Source organism: Anabrus simplex, chromosome 8 (assembly GCF_040414725.1).
Source record: "Anabrus simplex isolate iqAnaSimp1 chromosome 8, ASM4041472v1, whole genome shotgun sequence".
Classification (NCBI taxonomy): Eukaryota; Metazoa; Arthropoda; class Insecta; order Orthoptera; family Tettigoniidae; genus Anabrus; species Anabrus simplex.
The window spans coordinates 166,618,874-166,645,980 of NC_090272.1; the positions used below are offsets into that span (position 1 = coordinate 166,618,874).

The 27,107-nt window shown below is 43.8% G+C and overlaps 1 protein-coding gene across 2 annotated transcripts in view; it reads right to left on the reverse strand.

The window, feature by feature from the left end:
- LOC136878919 (ketohexokinase) overlaps positions 1-27,107 on the reverse strand; it is a 50,559-nt gene that overhangs the window by 13,258 nt on the left and 10,194 nt on the right. For both annotated transcript variants that reach the window (XM_068228863.1, XM_067152532.2), the window contains exons 2-3: positions 13,388-13,507; positions 7,627-7,846 (exon numbers count right to left, since the gene is read on the reverse strand). In XM_068228863.1, coding sequence (XP_068084964.1) covers positions 7,627-7,846; positions 13,388-13,507 — 340 coding nt within the window. The remainder of the gene's footprint in view (positions 1-7,626; positions 7,847-13,387; positions 13,508-27,107) is intronic.

The window sequence follows — 27,107 nt, forward strand, 5'->3', positions numbered from 1 at the left end:
AATGAATTACTTGTTCTAAAATTCAAATAAATCACCACTCCCAATTTCTACCAACAACACTAAACACCAATATATAAATAGCACTAAATGAAAAAAACCACACACACAAAATTTAAACAATTTCAGTAGGTTTTAACTACTTTGTCTGTTAGGTCATCAGTCCAGGCTGGTTGGATCCTCAAATAGCACCACCAAAAGTTATGCGGTTATAAGGAAACCGCAAAAACCAATGGCAGCACCAAAATGAGGCGTACTAGGCAAGACGAGGAGTGAGGTAGTTTGCCATTGCTTTCCTCACTGGGTCAGAAAGTGCGATTGCAGCACGATTGAGCCTATGAGCAACACCTTTCATAACACTCAGTTGCACTAGTCGTGCTCTGAATGTCATTACTCAGCACCACCCATACCCCAGCAGCTTCCATATTGTCACAGCCATGGATGAGACTGGGACTTCGGTGGAAGCTACACTTTACTCTGGCCTGTGCCAAGAGATGGATACAAAAGTACTGTATCCATCAAGAAATGGCAGCAGGCAATTAACTACTTTATCACTACAATAATGCAAGACCTCTCTCAACATCCAACCATTCACAAGCGCATCCAACAATGCAATCTTATATCCACTGGGGCAAATACAACATTGTCAACTAAATCTTGAGCAATTTTATGACCCTGTGATGTTTGAAGATCACCTAGAACAACTTTTCCATCAGCGTGTGCAATTTGCTTTACAGTAGCTAACCCCAGACCTGAAGAACCTCCAGTAACAAGGCCAACAATTTTCTGAAACATCATGCGACAATACCACGGTCGATACAAGTAGTGAAGAAGACTCTACCAAACGAAGAGAATAAGGATTATACCTCTTGACCTCTAATTAGTACACTCAGCAAAGCTCGATATACCATGTTCTTCATGAAACTCCCTATCGCTAATATCTACAAAACACTCAATTTTGTTTCGAATATCCGAGAAAATGTGCAAAAGGTAATGTTCTTACAGGTGTCCCCCAGGGGCCCTGAACTTTGGAGCGTGGATTGGTTACCACGGGGCCCTTAGCCGAGTCCTGGCATTGTTTCCACTTGCTTGTGCCAGGATCCTCACTTTCATGTATCCTATCTGACCTCTCTTGGTGAACTCTTGTTCTTTTCAGACCCCGACGGTATTACGTATGGAGGCCTAGGGAGTCCTTCATTTTCACGCCCTTCGTGGCCCTTGTCTTCCTTTGGCCGATACTTTCATTTCTCGAAGTGTCGGACCCCTTCCATTTTTTCTCTCTGATTAGTGTTATATAGATGATGGTTGCCCAGTTGTACTTCCTCTTAAAACAATAATCACCACCACCACCTGATTCGATTCACACGCACGTGAAATTAATTCATCGTATCAGGCATAGCAACAGCGATAACAGTTCCGCAATAAATTGCCATAACACGAAAATGTCATAAGACTGGTACTTCATCACACACCACCTTTGACCTCTGACTTCTGCTGACTTCTCTCCGGTCTCCGCTCTCAGCTTACACCACAGACCATAGAACACTGAGATCATGGTGACCAACATAAATTTCCCTGTTGAAAGATTCTGTTTCGATTTATCACAAATAAATGCCCTCATACAGTAGAATATTGCAGAATAAGACGTTTTATTTTTGAATGTGTTACACTTGTGATAGGTTTCGAGGAACACCAATTCAATAGTTTATATTATTTTTCTGGTGGTGTGCATACTGGTGACTAGTCAATCTTCTTTTCTTCCCATTCCGTCTTCTAGTTCTGAAATCTGAACTTTCTGAAGGTCCCAAGGCCCCAGGGGCTCTGAACTTTGGAGCGTGGGTTGGCGACCACGGGGCCCTCAGCTGAGTCCTGGCATTGCTTCCACTTACTTGTGCCGGGCTCCTCACTTTCATCTGTCCTATCCGACCTCTCTTGGTCAACTCTTGTTCTTTTCCGACCCCGACGCTATTAGGTTTGCGAGGGCTAGGGAGTCTTTCATTTTCACGCCTTTCGTGGCCCTTGTCTTTCTTTGACCGATATCTTCATTTTTCGAAATGTCGGATCCCTTACATTTTTCCTTCTGATTAGTGTTATATAGAGGATGGTTGCCTAGTTGTACTTCCTCTTAAAACAACAATCACCACCACCACCACCACCACCACCTCAGCTGAGTCCTGGCATTGCTTCCATTTACTTGTGCCAGGCTCCTCACTTTCATACATCCTATCCGACCCCCCTTGGTCAACTCTTGTTCTTTTCAGACCCCAACGGTATTACGTATTTTGACCGTTCACAACGTCAACTATCGTATGCCATGATACCCATGAGATGAAATACGCCGTTTTCCGCGTCATTCTGCGGTAAAAACTGTCCAAGTTAGTATTTATCCACCCGCTCCGGGATGCGATTTGCAGTATGGCGGCTCGCGCGACCCAACTCTAGTTGTCGGTAATTAGCAGCGAGGCATTGCAGGAGCGCTGGTACTCGAAGTTTTCTCACTCCAACCTCGAGCGAAGCGGAAAGAGACCCGTTATCACGTGACAGAGAATCTAGGTCACTAGCAGAGCTCAGGGAGTACATCCCCCTGTGGGTGGGGACGGTAGAATAACACCCACGGTATCCCCTGCCTGTCGTAAGAGGCGACTAAATGGGGCCCCAGGGGCTCTGAACTTTGGAGCGTGGGTTGGCAACCACGGGGCCCTTAGCTGAGTCCTGGCATTGCTTCCACTTACTAGTGCCAGGCTCCTCACTTTCAACTATCCTATCCGACCTCTCTTGGTCAACTCTTGTTCTTTTCCGACCCCGACGCTATTAGGTTTGCGAGGGCTAGGGAGTCTTTCATTTTCACGCCCTTCGTGGCCCTTGTCTTCCTTTGGCCGATATCTTCATTTTTCGAAGTGTCGGACCCCTTCCATTTTTTCTATCTGATTAGTGTTATATAGAGGATGGTTGCCTAGTTGTACTTCCTCTTAAAACAATAATCACCCCCACCAATCACCACCATCAGGGAGTACATCCAACGTGAGAACTAACATTATACCCTATTTCCCCTCATTCATTCACCACTGCCAACTCATCGAGTTCAATTGTTTTTCCCCTGATTATTATTATAAATCGCGAAATACCCAACGGATAGTCATGTGCAAACATTAATTTGAATCAGGGAATTTTACACATAATTATGAGACCGGGAAGTGCTCTACATAAATGAAAGAACGGTAGCTACGCCGTAACAATGGCCCGTCTTAATGATTACCAGATGCTGGGTCCCAACCACGGCAGCCAGCTCAAGGATTCCCCTGGCGCTCGTCATCATTCACCGACAGAGGCAAGAGGACGCGTTTAAGATTGCTTGAGAATCTACGAAGCTATTTTAATAATATTCACTCAAGGAGCTGAGGAACGGACACCACCAGTTCATTTTCAGTTCAACGCCAGTTCGTTACCAGTTCGTCGTGATTTGTGTGCGAGTCTTTTATGAAGAAATCATTCTGTAAGGTGAGCAGTGTAATGCAGTGATTTATTAGTCTGTGAATGTATGTGGAAATAACCACAATCTGAGTAAGCTGTTTGCGCGTACAGTGTGCCGCTAACAAGTATAGTAGGAACGGTACGAAACAGTGATGATCGCTGTCCGTGTGTCGAAGAGGTCGTGCATCGAGCCTCATAGTGTATATGCCTAAACTAATACGGCTCAATTAACATAAATAGGCACGTATTTAACTAAGTGCGTGGAGCGAGTGTACTCGATATGAATGTGAAATATAAGGAAAGGAAATGAACGGCTCATTGTCGGCATGATTCAGGGCAGTGCTACATTAGATCGATCCCTAACGCAGTAGAGACCTCGACTTACGTATGACTAAGTGCAATAGAGTACGCCTGAATTATTGTTGTGTAATACGAGAGTGCTAACACATTAGTGGCCTAACCAGTGACGTTCTAAGTGAACCAGTGGACCTTCAGGACTTAGAGTAGCTGTCGATAAGGATAGGTAGATTAGAAGGGAATAATGTCGGGCTTCGGGGACACAACCGACGTTAGGTTGGGATGCTTGTGTCATTAAGCAGACCCAACCATATATTTAATCTGTGATGGGTAATATAAACTAACGCATTCGCATGAGATAACTTCCCCTCGTTTACATAAGGAGTCTACAAGAACGTCGGAGTGAACGAGACATCTAGCTGCCTGCCGGAATTTCGCCTGGTGTAGCAGAGATCGTCTGGAACTTCGCACTAGATCAAGCCGTCATGTTCGTGAATTGCCAGTTGGTCATCAAAGGACTTCACATCGCTGATGGCATTATGAGAGCGGAGTAAACACATGGGTGTGCCCTTCTGTAATGCTGTGTTCGTGGTTTTTCTCGAAGGATGAGTACATTTCCAATTATTTGTAGCTTTGAAAGTCGTTTCCTATTGTAAATATAGAGTAAATTTGCATGTAGTTGTAACGTAGATCGCCTATGAGCTATTTCAGAGGGATAAAAATAATTTCATTTTATTTTGGTTTAAAAAAATGGAATACCTTCATCATGGTTTGGAATAACCATATTTTACTTCCTTTTTATAAGGGTTTTTGGTAACGCATGACGTAATACTAAGGACCTTAGATTAATTAAGTGTGAAGCGCTGTCGAGTAAAGAGGGCTTGAATATTCTGTACAAATGACTCCAGTTATCATCTTCTCTATAGCAAATATGAGTCATCAAAGATCTCTCAGTAATTGACTTTTTTTTTTGCACTTCACACCTGGTAGGGAGTCCTAACTAGTAATTAAGGCTGCTGAAACAACGGATGGAGACATGACATTGGGGTATATATGTCGTCGAATTATTTAGCTCGTTAGTGCGTGATGTAATTCGGACCCGTGTGGCAGGGGTTCATCATTAAATAGCATTGTATTCGAGGTACCGAGAGGAGGAACGAGGTAACTAGGCAGGCTGTAGCCCTGATGTATATTGTGAAGTAGAAATGTGAAATTTCCCCTGGAGTCTGTTATTAATATGTGTGAAGTGCATACCGTGCAACGAAGATGACGATTACGGCCGGATTTAGAGCCAATATTTAACGTGCTGCCATTGTGACCAGAAAAGAAAGAAGTGAGATTATTTGCCGTGAAGCAATTGTATGAGAGGACCCAGTGGCCGCCATTTGGAAGTGGTTCGTGGGCGACTCACAGCTGGGTGATTTACGAACCCGTCAAAAGCGACGAAGTAAGGTGTTTGCTCCATTGAAAGGGAAAAGAATACAAGTAGCTGGTTCATTCCTCTCGGCACAGCGATTACGTGCGTCAATTTAAATATTACCAACGTCGCATAGATTCCAATGTGCATTCAAGGAAGGGTCCCTCCAATTTCTTTCCTTAATTATTTACAGCGTGCAGGGAATTCCAGGTTAAATATATCACGTCTCAGAATATCCTGAGTTCATTCCAGGAGACAGTGAAAGCTTCTACTCACTGCCACCAGCAACAGATGATTTGTACCATCTTTGACTCATCGTGTGTGTTTGAAATGTATTTGTTCTTCCCCATCTCTTGCAGGAAGTGCTATGATACTCTGTTTATGATGTTAGGGTGTTTGAGTTGCTTAATTTTTGTCCGCAGGTATCAACGTTGTCACCCCCCTGTGGGTGGGGGCTGTAGAATAACACCCACGGTATCCCCTGCCTGTCGTAAGAGGCGACTAAAAGGGGCCCCAGGGGCTCTGAACTTTAGAGCGTGGGTTGGCGACCACGGGGCCCTCAGCTGAGTCCTGACATTGCTTCCACTTACTTGTGCCAGGCTCCTCACTTTCATCTATCCTATCCGACCTCCCTTGGTCAACTCTTGTTCTTTTTCGACCCCGACGCTATTAGGTTTGCGAGGGCTAGGGAGTCTTTCATTTTCACGCCCTTCGTGGCCCTTGCCTTTCTTTGGCCGATAACTTCATTTTTCGAAGTGTTGGACCCCTTCCGTTTTTCCCTCTGATTAGTGTTAAATAGAGGATGGTTGCCTAGTTGTACTTCCTCTTAAAACAATAATCACCACCACCACCTCAACGTTGTCACCCCAGGGGCTCTGAACTTTGGAGCGTGGGTTGGCGGCCACGGGGCCCTTAGCTGAGTCCTGGTATTGCTTCCACTTACTTGTGCCAGGCTCCTCACTTTCATCTATTCTATCCAACCTCACTTGGTCAACTCTTGTTATTTTCCGACCCCGACGCTATTAGGTTTGCGAGGGCTAGGGAGTCTTTCATTTTCACGCCCTTCGTGGTCCTTGTCTTCCTTTGGCCGTTATCTTCATTTTTCGAAGTGTTGGATCCCTTCCATTTTTCCCTCTGATTAGCGTTATATAGAGGATGGTTGCCCAGTTGTACTTCCTCTTAAAACAATAATCACCACCACCACCACCACCACCACTACCACCACCACCACCACATCAACGTTTTGTAAATAATGTCGTGTTATGTGTATTGATAAAAATCCTAATGAAAGGAGCGTGTGATTGTATTGCATATTCAGCAATGATTAATTTAGGGAAGTGTTGTGATACGACTTTCAAGGGTTCAAAAATGTGTTCATACGTTCACTTCAGTTCATAGGATATCGTAACTTGATATAATTTGAATATATTAATTCACAACGGGTAAACAGAATTACAGCAGGGTATATCAATACTAATTAAACGTGTGCGCAAAGTGATAAGTGTAAATGATCCGAGAGGAAACGCCTCTCTAAGTTTGAAATAGTGTAAATAATTCAGGATGAAAGGCTTCTTTGAATTTGAAATAATTTAACGTCGAATGAGGTGTAGAGAGAGACTAACGAATATTCACGACGTCAAGATAAATCTAAATAATATTTGTAAAGTGCGTTGTATGGCATATCCATGTTAATAAGGTGTGTTTCACTAGTATAGTAAAATTGTTATACAAGATATTGTTTCTTTTCTCATTAGTAATGAACTAGTGTTCCTCTCATAATTTTCCCCCTGTGGGTGGGGGCGGTAGAATAACACCCACGGTATCCCCTGCCTGTCGTAAGAGGCGACTAAAAGGGGCCTCAGGGGCTCTGAACTTTGGAGCGTGGGTTGGCGACCACGAGGTCCTAAGCTGAGTCCTGGCATTGCTTCCACTTACTTGTGTCAGGCTCCTCACTTTCATCTATCCTATCCGACCTCCCTTGGTCAACTCTTGTTATTTTCTGACCCCGACCTTATTAGGTTTGCGAGGGCTAGGGAATCTTTCATTTTCACGCCCTTCGTGGCCCTTGTCTTCCTTTGGCCGATATCTTCAGTTTTCGAAGTGTCGGATCCCTTCCATTTTTCCCTTTGATTAGTGTTATATAGAGGATGGTTGCCTAGTTGTACTTCCTCTTAATAACCACCACCACCACCACTTTACGTCGCACCGACACAGATAGGTCTTATGGCGACGATGGGATAGGAAAGGGCTAGGAGAGGGAAGGAAGCGGCTGTGGTCTTAATTAAGGTTTATATACATTGCCTGGTGTGAAAATGAGAAACCACGGAAGATCATCTTCAGGGCTGTCGACAGCAGGGTTCGAACCCACTATCTCCCGGATAGCACGGCCAAGAAGAAGAAGATTAACAAATACTTTTTGTGAAGAACGTAAGCAAGGAACATACCTCAAAATGTATCCATGAGTATTCTGAGAGATCCACTTTCTTAAAATCCTCCAGGGTGATTTCTGGCCACTTACGTGCAAAGTGAAGTATTGTTCTAGATCCATTGACATCATTAATGATGATCGTTGTATTGGGGAAGACGCGATCACCGAAGTGAGCAGCATGGTACACACAGCGATCGAAACATATACCGGCTGATTTGAAATGTTCTATAATGAAACTGAAAAAAGGAAGAAGAACAAAGGAAAAATATTTGTAGTCAACATTTTCCAATGATTAATGGAAGTATTGCATATAAGTAAACATCCACAATGCTCCAAAGTAAATACAAAATACTTTGGTAGAGTTTTATGCTATGAGCATTAAAAACTTAAAATTATAGGCCTACGTGCGGCACTAGGAAATAAAAATAACTCCATACTACTGGATTGCAACTTCGAAATTAGAAGTTCGAAATTCAATTCCTCAACGCGTTTTCACTGCTTCTAGAATATAATGCAGACGATATTACATACCGCATAAATACCTGGAAATGTACTGAGGAGGATAGGGTAATGAGCTCAGTATTCCCCATCTGTCGTAAAATGCGACTGAAAAGGGGCCCCATGGGCCTTTCAACTTGGGAGTGTGGGTTGGCGACCACGGGGCTCTTACTTGAGTTCTGGCATTGTTTCCACTAGTATTAGGCTCCTCAATTTCATCTGTCCTATTCCACCTCCCTCAGTCAACACTTATTCTTTTCCGACCCCGACGGTATTACATGTGGAGGCCTAGTGAGTCTTTCATTTTCTCGCCCTTCGTGGAACATGTCTTCCTTTGGCCGATACCTTCATTTTTCGAAGTATCGGATCCCTTCCATTTTTCCCTCTGATTAGTGTTATATAGAGGATGGTTGCCTAGTTGTACTTCCTCTTAAAACAATAATCACCACCATCACCACCTTAATACAACCACAACCACCACCAACACCACCACCTCTCTAATGAGCTCATTTGCGCCACCTTAGTATGTCTCTATGTACAATATGTTTTAAGCACTCATAAACGCCAGTTGAAAAATGAAAATCGATAGCCTGTTTCCAATCATTTGACCGGGTCAGGGATGGAATGAATGAAGCTCCCATCTGGCGGCGAGGATAGGAATTTACCGGTTGCTGAGGTCTGTCACACTCCTCAGTGGCAACGATTAATGACTGACAGATGAAATGAAATGATAATGGAAAGTGTTGCTGGAATGAAATATGACAGGGAAAACCGGAGTACCCGGAGGAAAACCTGTCCCACCTCCGCTGCCCCACGGGCTCTGAACTTTGGAGCGTGGGTTGGCGACAACGGGGCCCTCAGCTGAGTCCGACGCTATTAGGTTTGCGAGGGCTAGGGAGTCTTTCATTTTCACGCCCTTCGTGGCCCTTGTCTTTCTATGACCGATATCTTCATTTTTCGAAGTGTCGGATCCCTTCCATTATCCCTCTGATTAGTGTTATATAGAGAATGGTTGCCTAGTTGTACTTCCTCTTAAAACAATAATCACCACCACCTCCGCTTTGACCAGCACAAATCTTATGTGGAGTGACCGGGATTTGAACCACGGAACCCTGTGCTGAGAGGCCGGTGCACTGCCGCCTGAGCCACGGAGTCTGTCTTAAATGTCAGTTAACTGTGGTGAAATTAATTTCACAAGCTAGAGCACAGTTGGCGTATGGCTATCCAATTCTGCGGTGCAGCCGACGATACTTCTTAATTTTCTTGTAAAGGAAAATGTTAAACAACAGCACATAGTTTGTTTTATAGGCAATGGATTCTTGGATAATATTTTCTATGAAAATATGTATATGTATGCAATTGAACCGCAAACCACTGTGCTTACCATTCACCCCACCCTGTGGGTGGGGGTGGTAGAATAACACCCACGGTATCCCCTGCCTGTCGTAAAAGGCGACTAAAAGGGGCCCCAGGGGCTCTGAAAATTGGAGCGTGGATTGGCGACCACGGGGCCCTTAGCTGAGTCCTGGCATTGCTTCCACTTACTTGTGCCAGGCTCCTCACTTTCAACTATCCTATCCGACCTCCCTTGGTCAACTCTTGTTCTTTTCCGACCCCGACGCTATTAGGTTTGCGAGGGCTAGGGAGTCTTTCATTTTCACGCCCTTCGTGGCCCTTGTCTTCCTTTGGCCGATATCTTCATTTTTCGAATTGTCGGACCCCTTCCATTTTCCCCTCTGATTAGTTGTATATAGAGGATGGTTGCCTAGTTGTACTTCCTCTTAAAACAATAATCACCACCACCTGTGCTTACCATTCAACCAAGGCCCGGCCATTCTACTTAATTTAATTACTTTATTTAATTTAATGTAAACTGCGAAGAAAATAAATGATTGTGATAATAATAATGCACCGTTCCCGCGTCCAGGTGAGGATACATGTGTTCCAGACTAGCTCTTGATAACGATTCCATCTGTTTAACATTGCTGGGTTGTGGGTTCCGCGTGAGAAAGTATGCCGATGGCCTATGGTAAATCTCAACCTGCGCAAAAGGACGTCTCCAACACGCTATCAGTCGGATACCATACTCGCATGTCGCCGAAATTTATCGCAAAATCCAGGTTATTACGGCATTTCAAGGAATTCGTGCATGTTTCTATCGAAATCGCAATCAGAAATTGAGTCATTATAGCCTTATATCTAGCTCTTATTCTAAGTAGGCATTAAAAGAATTTTTATATTTTCACTACTCAGCTTTTATTGGCAATTCAGTCTAAGTATCATTTAAATGTTATGTAAAATTTCGTTAGAAATTGCCTCATATAACGTAGATAGTTTCATAACGCTATCAGCATCTCTATGCATTGTGATTATGTTGCAATGAAAGAAAAACAGGTTTTGAAAAACCTTTAACAAGTAATTGGAAACCAGGCCTCAATCATCGATACGCTAATTCTGGCCTGTCGAAATATTAGGTTGTAGTTAAGTAATGTCCGTAAAAGTCAAATGAAAAAGAAAAATTAAAATATATATAATCAAGTGAAACATATTAAATATAGTTGAAATAATTAGATGCATCCAATTGGTTTAAATGAAAACAAAATTATACTCCCTACTATATACAACATTTCAAATTATGGTTTCAATTAAGAATGTAAAAACGCAGTGAAAATAACCAATAATTAATTAATTAATTAATTAAGATCTGGAATCTTTTCTTAGTGAGCTGGATTGCTCCTCAAAGTTACCAAAAATTCTATCATTTGATCTTTAATTCACATGTGACTAGTGAAATGAATATCACTTTGCTGAAAACTTAACATCCGTGTCCATGCACAGTAGGAAAATCGTGTGAGAAAGCAATGTTTGTTTTCTTAGGACTTCCACTAATTTATAAGTTTGAAAATTTCCATATTCGTTTCATATTTCATGCTGTCTGATCTCCATATAAGCAAATTCAAGTCCACTTTAAGTCGTAATTAATCTCAAATTAATTCTATCATAAGGCTTATGTGGCTAACTCACTCAATTATCATCTTAATTCATGGTTGAAATTCAATTAAAGTGCGTATCTGGCTGAATGTAGCATTGCCAAGTGTATTTAACTAACTTTCCAACAAATTATACCATAAGTGGAAAAATTGGCATATTAGAAGACTCTACCTTCATCTAAAAGTCCAAATATGAATGACTAAGTTACCAGTGATGTGTCAAACTGTTCCCATAAAATCATAAATTAAGATGCCGTATGTGAGAATATTTGAAAATGATCGTAGATAAGTCAGTGAAGGCCTAAATATTAACGTTATTGGCCTCTCGGCTCCTCTGATGATCCTACATACTCAAATAACTCTGTATTGATGGCATTGAGATCGTATCCTAACCTATTTTGTATATCAGGGAACAAAAACAGCAATTGAAAACAGTACGTTTCAATATATACCTTAGCATGCGCAATTTACATATACTATCATCTCTCGGAAGAATACTATGACCAACTTTCCAAATAACAATAACTATCACCATCATAACTTACTATCAACTCATATTATTATTTCATTCACCATTTATCACTTCAAATATCACGTAGCATTCATATTAGTGCGTCTCAGGCACTCATTTCATCAAATATGCTGCATATGTGCCATAACCTACACATATAAAACATTATCCTTACCGTCATAGTATCAAAGAAAAGTGCATCACAATATTAAACTGTGCTACTATACTTCGTCGTAAACATTCCCTAAATACGATCTCCAAGCTTGTTATTCTGTTAAAGCCATCACGCATGTATATTAACCTTCATATAATACTCTAACACTTCACTGACAACGATTTAAAAATATCAATCGCTTTCTCTAACACCACATTGATAAATTTGCGAACGGCTTTCACTGGTATTTTACGCCTATATATGGGATCAACGGTAACTTCAGATGAATACCTACTTCCTTGTAACTACACTTGAATATTATCTACGCACGCACAATGTCACCAATCATGTCACACATAGCCTAAAAAATAAAGGTTTCTACTTACGAAACGACTCATAGGGGACTTAACTTTGCTTATTGGGTAGTGTCTCCCATCTCGCTGTTGTTCATCGGGAATTGTAGGCCTCGCTCCATGGTTCGGCTTAGGTAATCGGGTCCATCTCGTCCTCTCAGCTGATTACCAACCCTCCTGGGTCATCAATCTCGTGAAGCGCCACCATAGTCGGAGTAGTCTCTGCCTCAGTCTCTTAGAACATCATCATAGTGGTCTCTAGTACGTCAGGGACAGAATAACACAATGCATTAGTTGATATTGACATGCTGTAATTCGTTTCGTACTGCCAATGATAAAGGAATATATGTGCTCTGGGCCGTCTAATTTAACTATAACAGCTCTAAATGTGCTCTTATTTGTCAACTCTCTTGCTTGTTGGACGAATGTAAATTTTCTGTGCTTTTTTAGAATTGCACTTTATAGCCAGTTGAATTCCGCTCTCTACGGTATGCAGTATCGGACAAAATATAATGCTTCCGAGCCCAACCGTGACGTAGTAACTGAACAAAGCTTGACGTTTCCTTATCGCTGGTCTTAAATTTCGCGTATATATGTCAATCTACAGTTGACGTTGAGCGGGCTGTCGCGGATTTAATTTTTCTTCAATAATTGATTATAAATTCAGATATCTAACTCGTTTCTTTACTCGATTCCGTCCTTTTTGCTGCAGTGCTGGATTGAGTTTAGTGTTCTAATGGAAGTAACTTTTTTAATAATCAGTTTAAATAATCCGCTTCTGTCATTCTTTTCTCACAGCCTTCTAGGAATGGTTCTTTCGGTGACTACCGGTTGAAAGTATTATCTTTTCGGCTCGTACCGCTGTTAATTGCTTTCATATTGATCTTTTAATGGCTGGAACGCCATTTTTGTTCCTAATGCTGTAACTATAGAACGGTGAAATGGCACAATAACAATAATAATAATAATCGTATGTCCTCGGCTACCGTGTGCAGACATTTCAATTTGACGCCATCTGGCTGTCTGCTCGTCAATTTCGACGTTCCGTTTTACTATATGCCCACTAGATGGCAGACCAAGTAAACCGAAACTCTCTTGGGCGGTTAGTCTACTATCGTTTCCAGGGACCATGAACCTAGAAAATAAATACTGAAGAGGATTCGTATTTTTCAATTAATAAATATTGAAGAGGATAGATATTTTCAACTTATGTTAATACTAAAAAACAGGAATTGTTGTGTTACCCTTCGTTCTCTAGATATAACACTCACTTCGTGTTACTGCAGTTGCTGAGCGATCCTAAAAACTCACACTTTATTCCAAGAGCTGCCAGAACAGTGCAGTTGTTTGCTGCATTGCCACCAACTTGTGTCCTTTGGTCAATAATTGATCTGAAACAAACAAAAGAACATATTTATTTCCTTACTGAGGTAATTTAAACTCGTGTATTACAATCTTCCTGATGAAATGGCGTATGGCTTTTAGTGCCGGAGTGTCCGAGGACATGTTCGGCTCGCCAGCTGCAGGTCTTTTGATTCAACTCCCGTAGGTGACCTGCGCGTCCCCCTCTAGGGACACCATGACCTTGAAGTCGGTGTGGGGGCTTGTGTGCTTGTTGATCCCGAGGGCTGTGCCAGCTCAGGGTTACCCATGCTGGATAGGCCTCGGTGTAGGGCCAGACTAACAAGGTGTCGCCCGAGTTGCTTGAGAGGTGTCTGTGCTCTTTATTCTTCATCACTATTTCTACCCTTCTATTCTCACCATCTTTAATTTCATTCCTCTTCCTGTCTGGCCACCCTCTCTGCCTCGGGTAGATTAGGTTAGACATTAATAAAAAAGAAAAAGAAAAAAATTAAAAAATACGTTAGTACGGAGGTTTTATCCTCCCCCAATCACAAGTTTCGGGTCGTGGTGAGGTGATACATGGCTACTGGGAGAGTAGTTCCAAGCGACCTCCTCCAGATACCGGGCGCCCTCTGGAGTATATAGCCTTGCCTCCGGTAAATCTCCTTGGCCCTGCCGGAGGTCGACCTCACATTTCCGTGAGTACTCGTGGGACTAAAGACGGAACCTCTTTCTCTTCCTTCTTTTACAAAGGGTGGCACCCTTCAAAAAACAGCGTCAATATTGGTAAAAAACGTAAGCGGTATACTCCAGTTCCTGTAGACTACATGAGTGACGAACGTCTTCCTCGATTCCTGGTTGCTTCCAGGGTCGATGGTAAAAGTTTCCTTGACGAATGTCCTTTTATGATAAGCAATTCAATTGAAGAAATTGTTGCTGGTGAAGTCGACGAGATGCGCAAGCTCCGAGATGGATCCGTACTTATCAAGACATCTACGGCTGAACAGTCCAGGCGGCTACTTAAAGCCAAGTTATTCGGTAAGGTAGAGGTGAAAATCGAGAAGCACCAAACCCTTAACTCCTGCAAGGGAGTTATATTCCACAGGGATTTGGTTAAGTCTTCCGATGATACAATGATCCGGTACCTAGCACGTCGGGGTGTAACCGACGTGAAGGGGTTGAAGAGGCGTGTGGGTGATAAGCTACTCGATACGGGTGCTTTCATCCTTACCTTCGACGCTGAGACCGTACCTGAACGAATAAAGGTAGCAATGTATCGCCTGACAGTTCGTCCGTACATTCCGGCACCAATGAGGTGTTATAACTGTCAAAAGTTTGGCCACACCTCATTGCGATGTACAGGTTCGACGACCTGCAAAATGTGTGGGAAGTGCGAGCATGCTGGGGTTGAATGCACACCACCACCTGTGTGCGTCAACTGCCCGGGTACGCATGCTCCAATCTTCAAGGAGTGCCCCACAATCAAGCGGGAGAAGAAGATCCAGGAGATAAAAACGCTGGATAAGCTATCTTATCCAGACGCCCGGAGGAAGTTCAAGTCCATGGCTGCTCCGGAGTTCTCCATCCCATTCGCGGAAAAGGTCGCAAACGTACGGATCACTCCACAGAGTTTTGTACAGAACACCGGTACTGAAAATGCATTGAAAAGTCAAAGCCAGCAACAAAATTCAGTAACTAAAGAAACTGGAGATTCAGCATGTGAAGCACCGAAAAGAGCGTTACTGTCGACGTTGCCTGGGAAGAGCCCTTCCCAGGAACGTTCGGCTGGGAAGTCCTCCCCAACAGGGCGGGGGGAAAGACTTCCCCAAATAGGGCTGGAAAGTCCAGCCCTCCTTCCAATGCCCAGATCATAAAGGAGGAGAAGGTGAAGCCACAGAGCTCCCTCAAAAAATTGGAGAAGAAGCCTTCTCCAACTCAGTCGGGGTCCACAGGATCACCGAAGAAATCCGGCAAGCCATCTGCCGGCTCTCCTCCCAAAAAGAGAGAAACGGTGGGCAAGAGCGAGAGGCCCCGACGCCCTCTTGTTCGATCACTTTCTGGAGAACCTAGTTCTCCCAGGAAGAAGGCCCACTGTTCCAGACCAATGAGATCACCGTCCGCGGAGGGTCCAGTCACCGCGCCTCCTTCTTCTGAGGAGACAATGGAGACTGAACCACTCATTGTCGTGGATGGTGACGACAATACCGACAACAACGGCGGAAAATGGCAGGTAGTTGACAAAAAGAAGGGCAAGCAATTGTCCTAATTTCGCAACACTACCAATCCACACAATGGCACTATTGCAGTGGAACTGCAGTAGTTACCACTGTCGCCTAGCTGAGTTACGTCAACTGATATCCGTCTATGCGGCCTCCATAGTCTGTCTACAGGAATCTCGTTTGAGACCTGGACACGACACGACTATGAAAGGATATCGTCTTTATTCCAAAGACAGAGTAGCTGTGGATGGCGCGGCAACTGGGGGCGTTTGTACCCTAGTTCGCTCCGACATCTTCAGCGAAGAAGTACCGCTCCGTACTCAGCTAGATGCAGTTGCAGTTCGCACTCCGTTGCCAGTAATGACAACGGTTTGCAACGTGTACATTCCACCGGATTATAACCTTGATATGCATGCAGTACAAGATTTGATCGCTCAGTTGCCTCCTCCTTTCCTCATTCTGGGGGATGTGAACGCCCGTAACAAACTATGGGGTTCTCCGTCTTCCTGTTCTAGGGGGAGGAAGCTCGAGCGAATGATCAACCTATTTGATCTTTGTGTGCTCAATACAGGGGAACGGACACATTTCAGTAGCGCGCATGGCACATTCTCACACCTGGATGTCACTTTGTGTAGCCGTGCGCTAGTTCCCCTGCTACGGTGGCAAGTTCACGGCGGCCTCTGTGATAGTGACCACTTCCCGATAATTCTGTCTCTCTTGAATCAAAGACAGTCCGAAGTACCCAAGCGCTGGTTACTTCGGCGGACAAATTGGCCAGAATTTACAAAACGCGCAGTGATGGCTGATGATATGCTGGAGTCTATTGACGACCACGTCTCTTCCATTACTACTGGAATTTTGGCTGCTGTAGAGGAAACAATTCCTTCCTCGTCCGGTATTCGTCGCCGGAAACAGGTCCCATGGTGGACGGACGAAATTGCAGCAGCCATACGTGATCGCCGACGGGCTTTTAAGCATTATCGTCGGAATCCTACGATGGCCAATCATATCGCATTTAAGCGTCTGCGCGCGAGGGCCCGTTTTTTGATTCGAGAAGGTAAGAAAGCTACGTGGGAAAAGTATGTGTCATCCATCACGGCACATACTCCGTCATCACAAGTGTGGACAAAACTCCGCCGTATTGTCAGAGTACAGAATGTACCCTCAGTACCCGGAATCTCCATTAATGGAGATATAGTTACGATTCCTTGAGTCATTGCAGACCACATCGCGTCACATTTTGCAGATACGTCCAGCTCTAGGAGATACGACCCTGCATTTTTTCGAATTAAGCGCGAAGCAGAGGCCCACCATCTCTCTTTTGCCTCTAGTGCTTCGCATCCCTACAACGTGCCCTTCACGGAGTGGGAATTGCGAAGTGCACTTGCGCTATGCAGAGATACGGCTCCTGGACCGGACAAAATCCATAATCAAATGCTTAAGCATTTGAGTGACAGATGTCTCAAGGATATCCTCACCCTATTCAACAGAATATGGAGTGAGAGAGTGTTTCCATCTCAATGGCGCGAGGGAATTGTAATACCAATTCCCAAGCCAGGTAAAGATCCAAAACTTCTGGATAGTTATAGGCCAATATGCCTTACAAATGGCCTCTGTAAGCTATTTGAAAGGATGGTTAACCGGCGTCTTGTGTGGGCCATGGAAAGGGAGGGCCTTTTGTCTAACTACCAGTGTGGTTTTCGCTCTCATCGGTCTGCCACTAATCATCTGGTCAGACTGGAGAGCGCCATTCAGGAGGCCTTTCTCCGGAAGGAACACCTAGTCGCCGTGTTTTTTGACCTGGAAAAAGCTTACGATACTACCTGGCGATATGGGATTCTCTCCACTCTACACCAGTGGGGATTTTGGGGAAATTTGCCAACGTTTATTGAGAGCTTCATGTCCCTCCGCCTCTTTCGAGTCCGAGTAGGGAATGCATTTTCTCAATATTACGTTCAGGAAAATGGAGTACCTCAGGGATCGGTACTGAGTGTCACGCTGTTCGCAATCGCCATCAACGGCATAGTTGCCGCTGCTGGGCCCGCAGTCGTTCCATCGCTGTATGTAGACGACTTAGCTCTACATTACAGCTCCGGAAGGGTGGCGTTTGCAGAGAGACAGCTACAGCAAGCTATTAACCGAGTCGACAGATGGGCCCTGCAACATGGTTTTCGATTTTCAGCAGCGAAAACCTCAGTTGTACACTTCTGTCGACGTCGGCCTGTACATCCGGAACCAGAGCTCCGCTTGCGAAACAGTGTCTTACCAGTGGTTGACACCTGCAAATTCCTGGGTCTCCATTTTGATAAGAGACTTACGTGGCAGCCCCACATCCGTCAGTTAAAGGTTGCCTGCATGAAGAGACTTAACTTGCTTAAGTTTCTCAGCGGCACTTCGTGGGGGGCTGACCGTGCGGTACTGCTACGATTTTACACGGCGACGGTCCTCTCCCGAATTGACTATGGAAGTGCGGCTTATGGCTCAGCATCAAAATCTACGCTGAGCCTTTTAGACAGTATTCACCATAGTGGAGTAAGGCTGGCAACGGGTGCTTTCCGTACTAGCCCCATTCCCAGCCTGCTCGCTGAAGCGGGAGTTCCACCTTTACGGATAAGAAGGCAGCAGTTACTCCTAACGTACGCTGCCAAAATTCGTGAAATGCCGCTACATCCAAGCTATCAATGCATCTATCGCACCCAATACCACCAGCGGTGCCAAGACCGGCCGAATGCCACACGGCCGGTTGGGTTTCGGATTGATAGCTTGTGTCACGATGTGAATATTGATATCGGTGGTTGTCTTGAACGAACTCTTAGCGAGGTACCTCCGTGGTTGGTTCCGCGATCGGATATACGTCTAGATCTGCTCCGTGGACCCAAGGTGAACACGGATTCCTCCGTTCATCGGAGGTATTTCCAGGACTTTGTTCACCAATATCCGGCTGCGAGACTTATCTTCACGGATGGTTCTAAAATCGGAGATAATGTTGGTTGCTCTTTTGTCATTGATGATATGAGTACGAAGATCTCGGTCCCTAAAGTATGTAGCGTGTATACTGCAGAGCTTTACGCCATCTTAGAGGCTCTGCAGTTTGCACTGCGTGACGAAAGAAGCCACTTTCTGTTGTGTACCGATTCGTTAAGCTCTCTGCAGTCTATTGAAAGCTGTTTCTCGCAACACCCACTGGTGCAGCAGATACATGACCTTCTAGCCAGGTTAAGCGATGCTAGCACCAGAATTACTTTCGCGTGGCTTCCAAGCCATCCCCCTGTGGGTGGGGGCGGTAGAATAACACCCACGGTATCCCCTGCCTGTCGTAAGAGGCGACTAAAAGGGGCCCCAGGGGCTCTGAACTTTGGAGCGTGGGTTGGCGACCACGGGGCCCTTAGCTGAGTCCTGGCATTGTTTCCACTTACTTGTGCCAGGCTCCTCACTTTCATCTATCCTTTCCGACCTCCCTTGGTCAACCCTTGTTCTTTTCCGACCCCGACGCTATTAGGTTTGCGAGGGCTAGGGAGTCTTTCATTTTCACGCCCTTCGTGGCCCTTGTCTTTCTTTGGCCGATACCTTCATTTTTCGAAGTGTCGGACCCCTTCCATTTTTTCTCTCTAATTAGCGTTATATAGAGGATGGTTGCCTAGTTGTACTTCCTCTTAAAACAATAATCACCACCACTTCCAAGCCACGTTGGGATTGCGGGAAACGAACTTGCGGATGAAGCAGCAAAGGAAGCTGCACTTTTACCTCCAAGACCAGTTAATGTACCTGCTAAGGATATTTGTTCTCAGCTACGTCGTACCATCTTGGCGTTCTGGGAATCGGAGTGGCTAGATATCCGAATTCCCAACAAGCTGAGAGCAATTAAGAAGACAACTACCGTGTGGCGGTCCTCTTTCCGACCTTCACGGAGAGAGGCCATAGTACTGTGCAGGCTGAGGATAGGTCATTTACGATCCACGCACTCTTATCTCCTGAAGAGGGAAGACCCCCCAGTGTGTTCTTGTGGTGCCGAATTCACCGTGGCCCACACCCTCACAGAGCGCACCGATCTCTCTGGTCTAAGACGGAGCCTCGGCCTGCAGGAAACACTCGAACGCATACTAGCCGATGACGCGACTACTGCTGATCTCGTCATCCGCTTTATGTGCGACAGTGGACTTATCAAGGGTATGTAAATTACAAGTGTACTGTTACTCAGGGAACGTACGTTCCCTTTTGATACGTTAGTAATCCTTTCGGCCTAGTTTTATAATTATTTTTTGTTTTATTTTGTACTGCGTTTCCAAATTCCTTTATTGAATAAATAATTTTGTTTTATATTTTAAATTTCTTTTCCACTTATTTGTTCAGAGAGGATGATTACCTCGTTGTACTTCCTCTTAAAACAAAAATCACCACCACCACCACCACCACCACTGACCTGCGCGTCGTGATGAGGATGAAATGATGATGACGACGACACATATACCCAGCTCCCGTGCCACTGAAATTAACCAATGATGGTTAAAATTCCCGACACTGCGGGGAATCGAACCCGGGACCCCTGTGACCAAAGGCCAGCACGCAAACCATTTCGCCATGGAGCCAGACAACTTTCTGATAATTGGTCGTAATATTAGATGATAACTTATCATAATTTCGTGCATGGCATTGTTACTGAATTGGAATACTCTGCTTGCTTGCAAGCTCAGATTCAACCCTGTACTGAAATATGCTACTTACAGTGTATTACCAGGGGCTCTCAACTTGGGAGCATGGGTTGGTGACCGCGGGGCCCGTAGCTGAGTCCTGGCATTGCTTACACCTACTTGTGCCAGGCTCCTCGCTTTCACCTATCCTATCCTATCCGACCTTCCTTGGTCAACTCTTGTTCTTTTCCGACCCCGACGGTATTACGTATGGAATCATAGGGTGTCTTTCATTTTCCTGTCCTTCGTGGCCCTTGTCTTCCTTTGGCCGATACCTTCATTTTTCGAAGAGTCGGATCCCTTCCATTTCTCTCTCTGATTAGTGTTATATAGAGGATGGTTGCCCAGTTGTACTTCCTCTTAAAATAGTAATCACCACCATCACCACCTTCACCTTAGCTGAGTCCTGGCATTGCTCCCACTCACTTGTGCCCCAGGGGCTCTGAACTATGGAGCGTGGGTTGGCGACCACGGGGCCCTTATCCCCCTGTGGGTGGGGGCGGTAGAATAACATCCACGGTTTCCCCTGCCTGTCGTAAGAGGCGATTAGAAGGGGCCTCAGGGGCTCTGAAATTTGGAGCGTGGGTTGGCGACCACGGGACCCTTAGCTGAGTCCTGCATCGCTTCCACTTACTTTCCCCATGTGGGTGGAGGCGGTAGAATAACACCCACGGTATATCCTGCCTGTCGTAAGAGGCGACTAAAAGGGGCCTCAGGGGCTCTGAATTTTGGAGCGTGGGTTGGCGACCACGGGGCCCTCAGCTGAGTACTGGCATTGCTTCCACTTGCTTGTGCCAGGCTCCTACTTTCATCTATTCTATCCGACCTCTCTTGGTCAACTCTTGTTCTTTTGCGACCCCGACGCTATTAGGTTTGCGAGGGCTAGGGAGTCTTTCATTTTCACGCCCTTCGTGGCCCTTGTCTTCCTTCGGCCGATATCTTCATTTTTCGAAGTGTCGGATCCCTTCCATTTTTCCCTCTGATTAGTGTTATATAAAGGATGGTTGCCCAGTTGTACTTCCTCTTAAAACAATAATCACCACCACCACCTTCCACTTACTTGTGCGAGGCTCCTCACTTTCATCTATCCTATCCGACCTCCCTTGGTCATCTCTTGTTCTTTTCCGACCCCGGCAGTACTATGTTTGTGAATTCTGGGGAGTATTTTATTTTCACGCCCTCCGTGGCGCTTGTATTTTTTTAGCCGACACCTTCATTTTTTAAAGTGTCGGACCCTTTCCATTTCTCTCTCCGATTAGTGTTGTACAGAGGATGGTTGCCTAGTTGTACTTCCTCTTAAAACAATAATCACCACCAATCTCCACCTTTCACATTTGCCTCGACATTTAGGAAGCTTAGTTGTAAACTCTCTACTCTTCTTAATATAAACAAACGTGAAATCTGACACAATGATAAAAGATAACGTTTACAAAAAGTGAGTGATTTCTGATTTCTCTTCGCTAATGCAGCCATTCAGGTTGGGCTTGCGTGCGTGCGTGCGTTCGCGCGTGTGTGTGTGCATTTTGTGCGATATTCCAAAGTTCTTATTATGAGTCCCAGTCCCTTTCCAAACATCCCTTCTCTCTTTTACTTATGACTTCCATCCACGTCTATTCTTAGAATCCTCACTTCGTATTTTGGTACGTATTTTTATTTGAAACCAGCTGATGTACTGTACTTCCCTACGGAATTTTACACTGTATGCACGTTGTGAATAAGATTTGATTAAACTGCTTAATAACACAGGTATTTAAAAATTACATTTTAGGTTTCTTCCCCTAAACTACCATTTCATCCAGCGTCAATAAAGTCATCTCTAGCCTGGACTGCAGTGCTCTATTCCCCAACTTTACATACCGATTTTTATTAAATTCTGTTCACCTATTTTCTCGTGGCTTGCATTGGTATGGATGTGGCAACAAAAATCGGAATTCTTTTGCTATTTTGTTATTTGTTTTACGTCGCACCGACACAGATAGGTCTTATGGCGACGAAGGGATAGGAAAGGCTCAGGAGTGGGAAGAAAGCGGCCGTGGCCTTAATTAAGGTACAGCCCCAGCATTAAATCGGAATTCATGAATACCTCTGTTGTCATAGCCGATACGGTAAAATTGCATAAGGCATTAATGATCGGAAACTTAATTCTATATGACTTTAGTTATATAGAATTTATCGGTAGAACCACTAATAACACAGATTTTTGATAACTGAATTTTGGGCCCTCCCCTAAACTACCATTCACTGAGCGTGAATATAATTATTTGTAGCCTAGACCATAGTGTCTTATCCGACTTTACATACCGACTTTCATTAATTTCTCTTCAGCCATTTTGCACGTGATACGCGTACATACATACATACATACATACATACATACATACATACATACATACATACATACATACATACTGAACCCGACAGGGGCATGATCCAAGGACCTTAGGTTGATATCGATATCCGTAATTACGCACGCAATGCTATTAAAGGGAAAGAACGCTGAAAGTGATTAATATTCATATCATTAATAGAGGTCATACCGGAACTAATTAATATTCATGCCATTGAGATAGATAAATTGTGTATTTTAAAATTATTTTGCGAGATTTCTTTGTCTGCGACTTATTGCGCAGTATTATCCTTTGAGTAGCGGGGGCCCCGCAGATGAAGCCAAGCCAACTTAATCCCGGGAGGGGTTACGAATGGGGATTCCCTGTGACATCACTCGAGAGAAGACATCCCTCCTCAAGGCTCACAGAATGAGGGGAAACTAACTTTTTCGAAACGGAATATAGGAGCCATCTTGGAATCGGACTGGCCAACTTAATTACCTACGAGGTAGAAAATTAATAAAACTCGAATTAGGGGACCATCTCCCGATTTAAAAGGGATAAATGTTACTGGGACATTTATTTAGAGTGTTTAATGTCCTCTTCCGTGATAACTTTCAGCAGAAGAAAGAATAGTGTGTTGTTTCTGCGTGGAAAAGTACTGGGGCCATCTGGTTAGTCTCATGACACGTCCTCGACGGAGGGACTTCACCCCGTGTGGTAGGGGAAGCAGAACATATTTTAATTAATTTAAAGAGATTCACCGAAGGATAATTGAGTGGTTATGTCTCAATCGCACCAACTAGATACTGGTCACCGACCATCCGTACTATTTTACCTCGAGTACGCCGGGAATAGGCGCTACACAAATTAGTGGAAGGGGTATCGCTCCCTAGTAAAAACTACTGCAGAAAGGGAGAAGAGTCAGTCGGGATTTGTGGCTTACGGACGGCGAAGCTTCGTGCCGTCGAGCTTCCAGCGATCTTTTGTTTGAGTGAATTTCAATTTAATTTACAAGTGAAATCGCGTACTGTGCGTAAATATTGCAGAGATTGGATAGACGTGATGCTAGTGTCTAAACTTTAAAGATCAGGGACGTGTCGCGAACATTAAATATAATTTGTAATAATATTATTATTATTATTACTACGGCGCTACTGTGTCGAGTAGTAACAAAGGTACGCGGAATCCGATACTGAATCGTGGATTGCGGAGTGAGGTCCGATATCGTGGCTGGACGTTTACACTGAATGTAACTACACAAATCTTGGAATAAATAGTGACGTGTTGTGTGCCTCAGGAATACTGCCAGCGGTTTCGTCAACTTAGAACAATGGACTCCCGGTTGGAAAGAAGAATGGTGCCTCCAGTAACTGCTTTGGTGCCTATGGATCAGCACTAAACCAGCCATGGACTCCCTGAGCTGACAACGGGTCATCGAGATGGAGATGAGTATAAATCATAATTAATATGACGAAATCAGATTGGGCGGGGAACAGTTATCATTACCTGACGCTATAATGTTAAAGATTGTAACTTCAGTAATGTAGATGTGCTACCATGATACACGTAGCTTCTATTTACTTTATTTAGTTAGTAACACGTCTGAGCAATCAATTGTAAATAAGGGGTAATACGATAAGTTTGCATGCAGTAGTATTTTGACTTTATCATTTTATTTGGGGAAACTTGTAATTATTGATGCGTCAGGAGACTAATTGTTAGTAATTCAGAGTAATTCAAGTTAGGTTGTAGTTAGTCCAGTGATGATAATGCATGGCTCGTAAATAGTGTAATTTTATTCCGTGAGCACCCAGAACTACGAGATGTGACTTCGGAACTGACACCCAGGCCTCCACTGACATATATTTAGATAGGAAGTGTACGATTTTAATTGGCAGGCTTATCACAATTTAAGTGCAAATTGAGGAATATTTAATTCATAATTGTATTACCGCGTGATGATTTATCAGAAACCACGATTTAGATATGGATTAATTACACCGTTATTACGAGGAAGTTAATTATGATCATGCAGTATGGTCTAATTTCCAGGTAAGTCGTGTAGGGAGATGGTGTAATGATGAACCCAATAATAATAATAATAATAATAATAATAATAATAATAATAATAATAATAATAATAATAATAATAATAATAATAATAATAATGATAAATTGTAGTTATGGTAATCATGCAAGTATTGGTATCATAGAAACCGGTGTCGCGTCGCGGGATCATGATATTGTAAACGAATGTGTGTGTTGAATTGAAGTGAAGTATTGAGAGCCGATGTAATTTTGTTTAATGAACAATGGAGTTCAGTTTATTAGTGAACGATCCCCGAGATGGGGTGTTTTGTTAAGAAAGGGCGTTATGCCTGTGAAGGCCGAGGCCACTGACCACCCGCCGTGCAAAGGGGCTGGGGCAGTTGACCTAGTGAGGAGAAGTGTTGTTTTTTTTGTATGCTCTTTCGCTCGTGTAAGGGGGAGCCTTGAGTTGAAGAGAATGAGGGCGGAAGAATCGCCCAATAATGAAATATTCAACACGCCAGATTGATGTAGTCGCTAATAAATGACACGGCGATTGTTACCAGTACTTGTTAGCTTACTGTCATTACACACTTGAGTATAATCTAGCTTAGGGTTTTCAGAGTCCAACTTCCATCCAAAGGGGTGTCAGTTCAGTTCCCGACAGCGGCATTGGTACCCCAATGCTCAACCGAAGGCTGGATGTCTCACGTGTTTACTGTATATAATTTGTGTTCTTTAAGGGTTTATGTATCTTGTTGTGATTATAATTGAGTTGCCGATGGTGTTGACCATCGGGGTGGTGAATTGTATACAAGTGAGGGTCGGTTCAAACCCGGGCGTTTGTTCCACATTTTTATGAGTTCGTTCTTGGCATTTCGTTGGGGAATAGTTGTGTGTTTAGTATAGGGATTGCTCAGATTCGTTGCATGCATGTTAATCCTATTGATCAATGATGTCACATAGCCTCAGTGTCTATGATGAGTGTTTTCCCGTTCGAATCTCGTCATAATGGATCGCTCTGCGATAGATAATACTCGGATCCATCACATACGACTAAAAGTCGATAACAAACAACAACAATTGATAATAATCCATGTAATTCATTTGTATATAAATGCGTCATTACCATCATCATCATTAAGGCCTAATAAACCACTTGTGTTAACCTAAACTTTAAACCGAATGTGTTCTCATTGTAATTAGGTATGATCCGTCTCCTACCCTGTATGCCTTTAAGCTTAGTCTTGTTAAGCGCCTATTTGTTTTATTCCAACCCGTTAACGCCCTGTAGATATCATGCCGGAGCCATTAGGCGTAGGGACGGGTGCATACTAAAATGGCGGCGCAATGTGGGACGTGTTCTAATGTTAAATAGGCGCGTATATTTATATTACCTGACATTTACACGTTGTGCACCATACTAAAATATCAGTCCAACGTGGTGCGAGATAAAAGGGCGTAAGTGAACTGTGGGGGCTCGATATGTCCGTAAATAAGGGCTACCCAGATTTAGGAAATTTAGCGCCATATAGAATGACATCCAATGTCTGGCTATATAAATACGGCCCAAGGTGGGACATATTTTACGGTTTAATGGACGTATTTTCATGTTTAATAGGCGCATAATTATCCCACCTATCGCAACAACAATGCGAAGATAGGGGCGTGTTGTGTTATGTATTAGGCAAGGCATACATGTGCGGCTTCCAGGAGTGGGCACGATTATTTGGTAACCCAGGTCTGCTTCTGACATTTCCACGCGAGGCCCAGTTCATTATAGTTGAATAAGTGATACCTTGATGTCAATATTAAATCGTTTTATGAATGAGAACACAGTCATGGTCCAATGATATGGGCAGAGCCATGACATTCGCGTAAGCAGGGGCGTATCCAAAATTCAAGGGGATTAGTTCGAATCCCGGGAAACTATAAAATGAATTTCCCATAAGTGAGGTTTGAAGTGAATAGTGGCTTTTTCTTAGTGCCTATTTATTCACGGATATCAGCCAGTGGTGCGGGTTTCTTCACCAAACAACCTGCTATTAGGAAATATATTTTACGTTAGTATAACCGTGGATGAGAAGAGGTAACCTCACGCCTACTTTTCTTTTTCGAGTGGCAGTAGGTTGATTTCATGGGTTCAGCTTGAGATTCTGATGACTTTGTGTGTTTGAAGGACCTCAATGCTGAGGGCATGGGTTGATTTACTGGCACTATACCACCTGTGTTGGTATTTAAAATCGAGCCCAATTTTAGAATTACAGGTCAACCGGCAACTTTATTAACTGAATTTGAGGGCTAATATTATAATCATTTTCGGAAATTTCCCGTTGCCTTCTTATATAAATTTCATGAACCTTAATGATGTTAGGCGGTTAG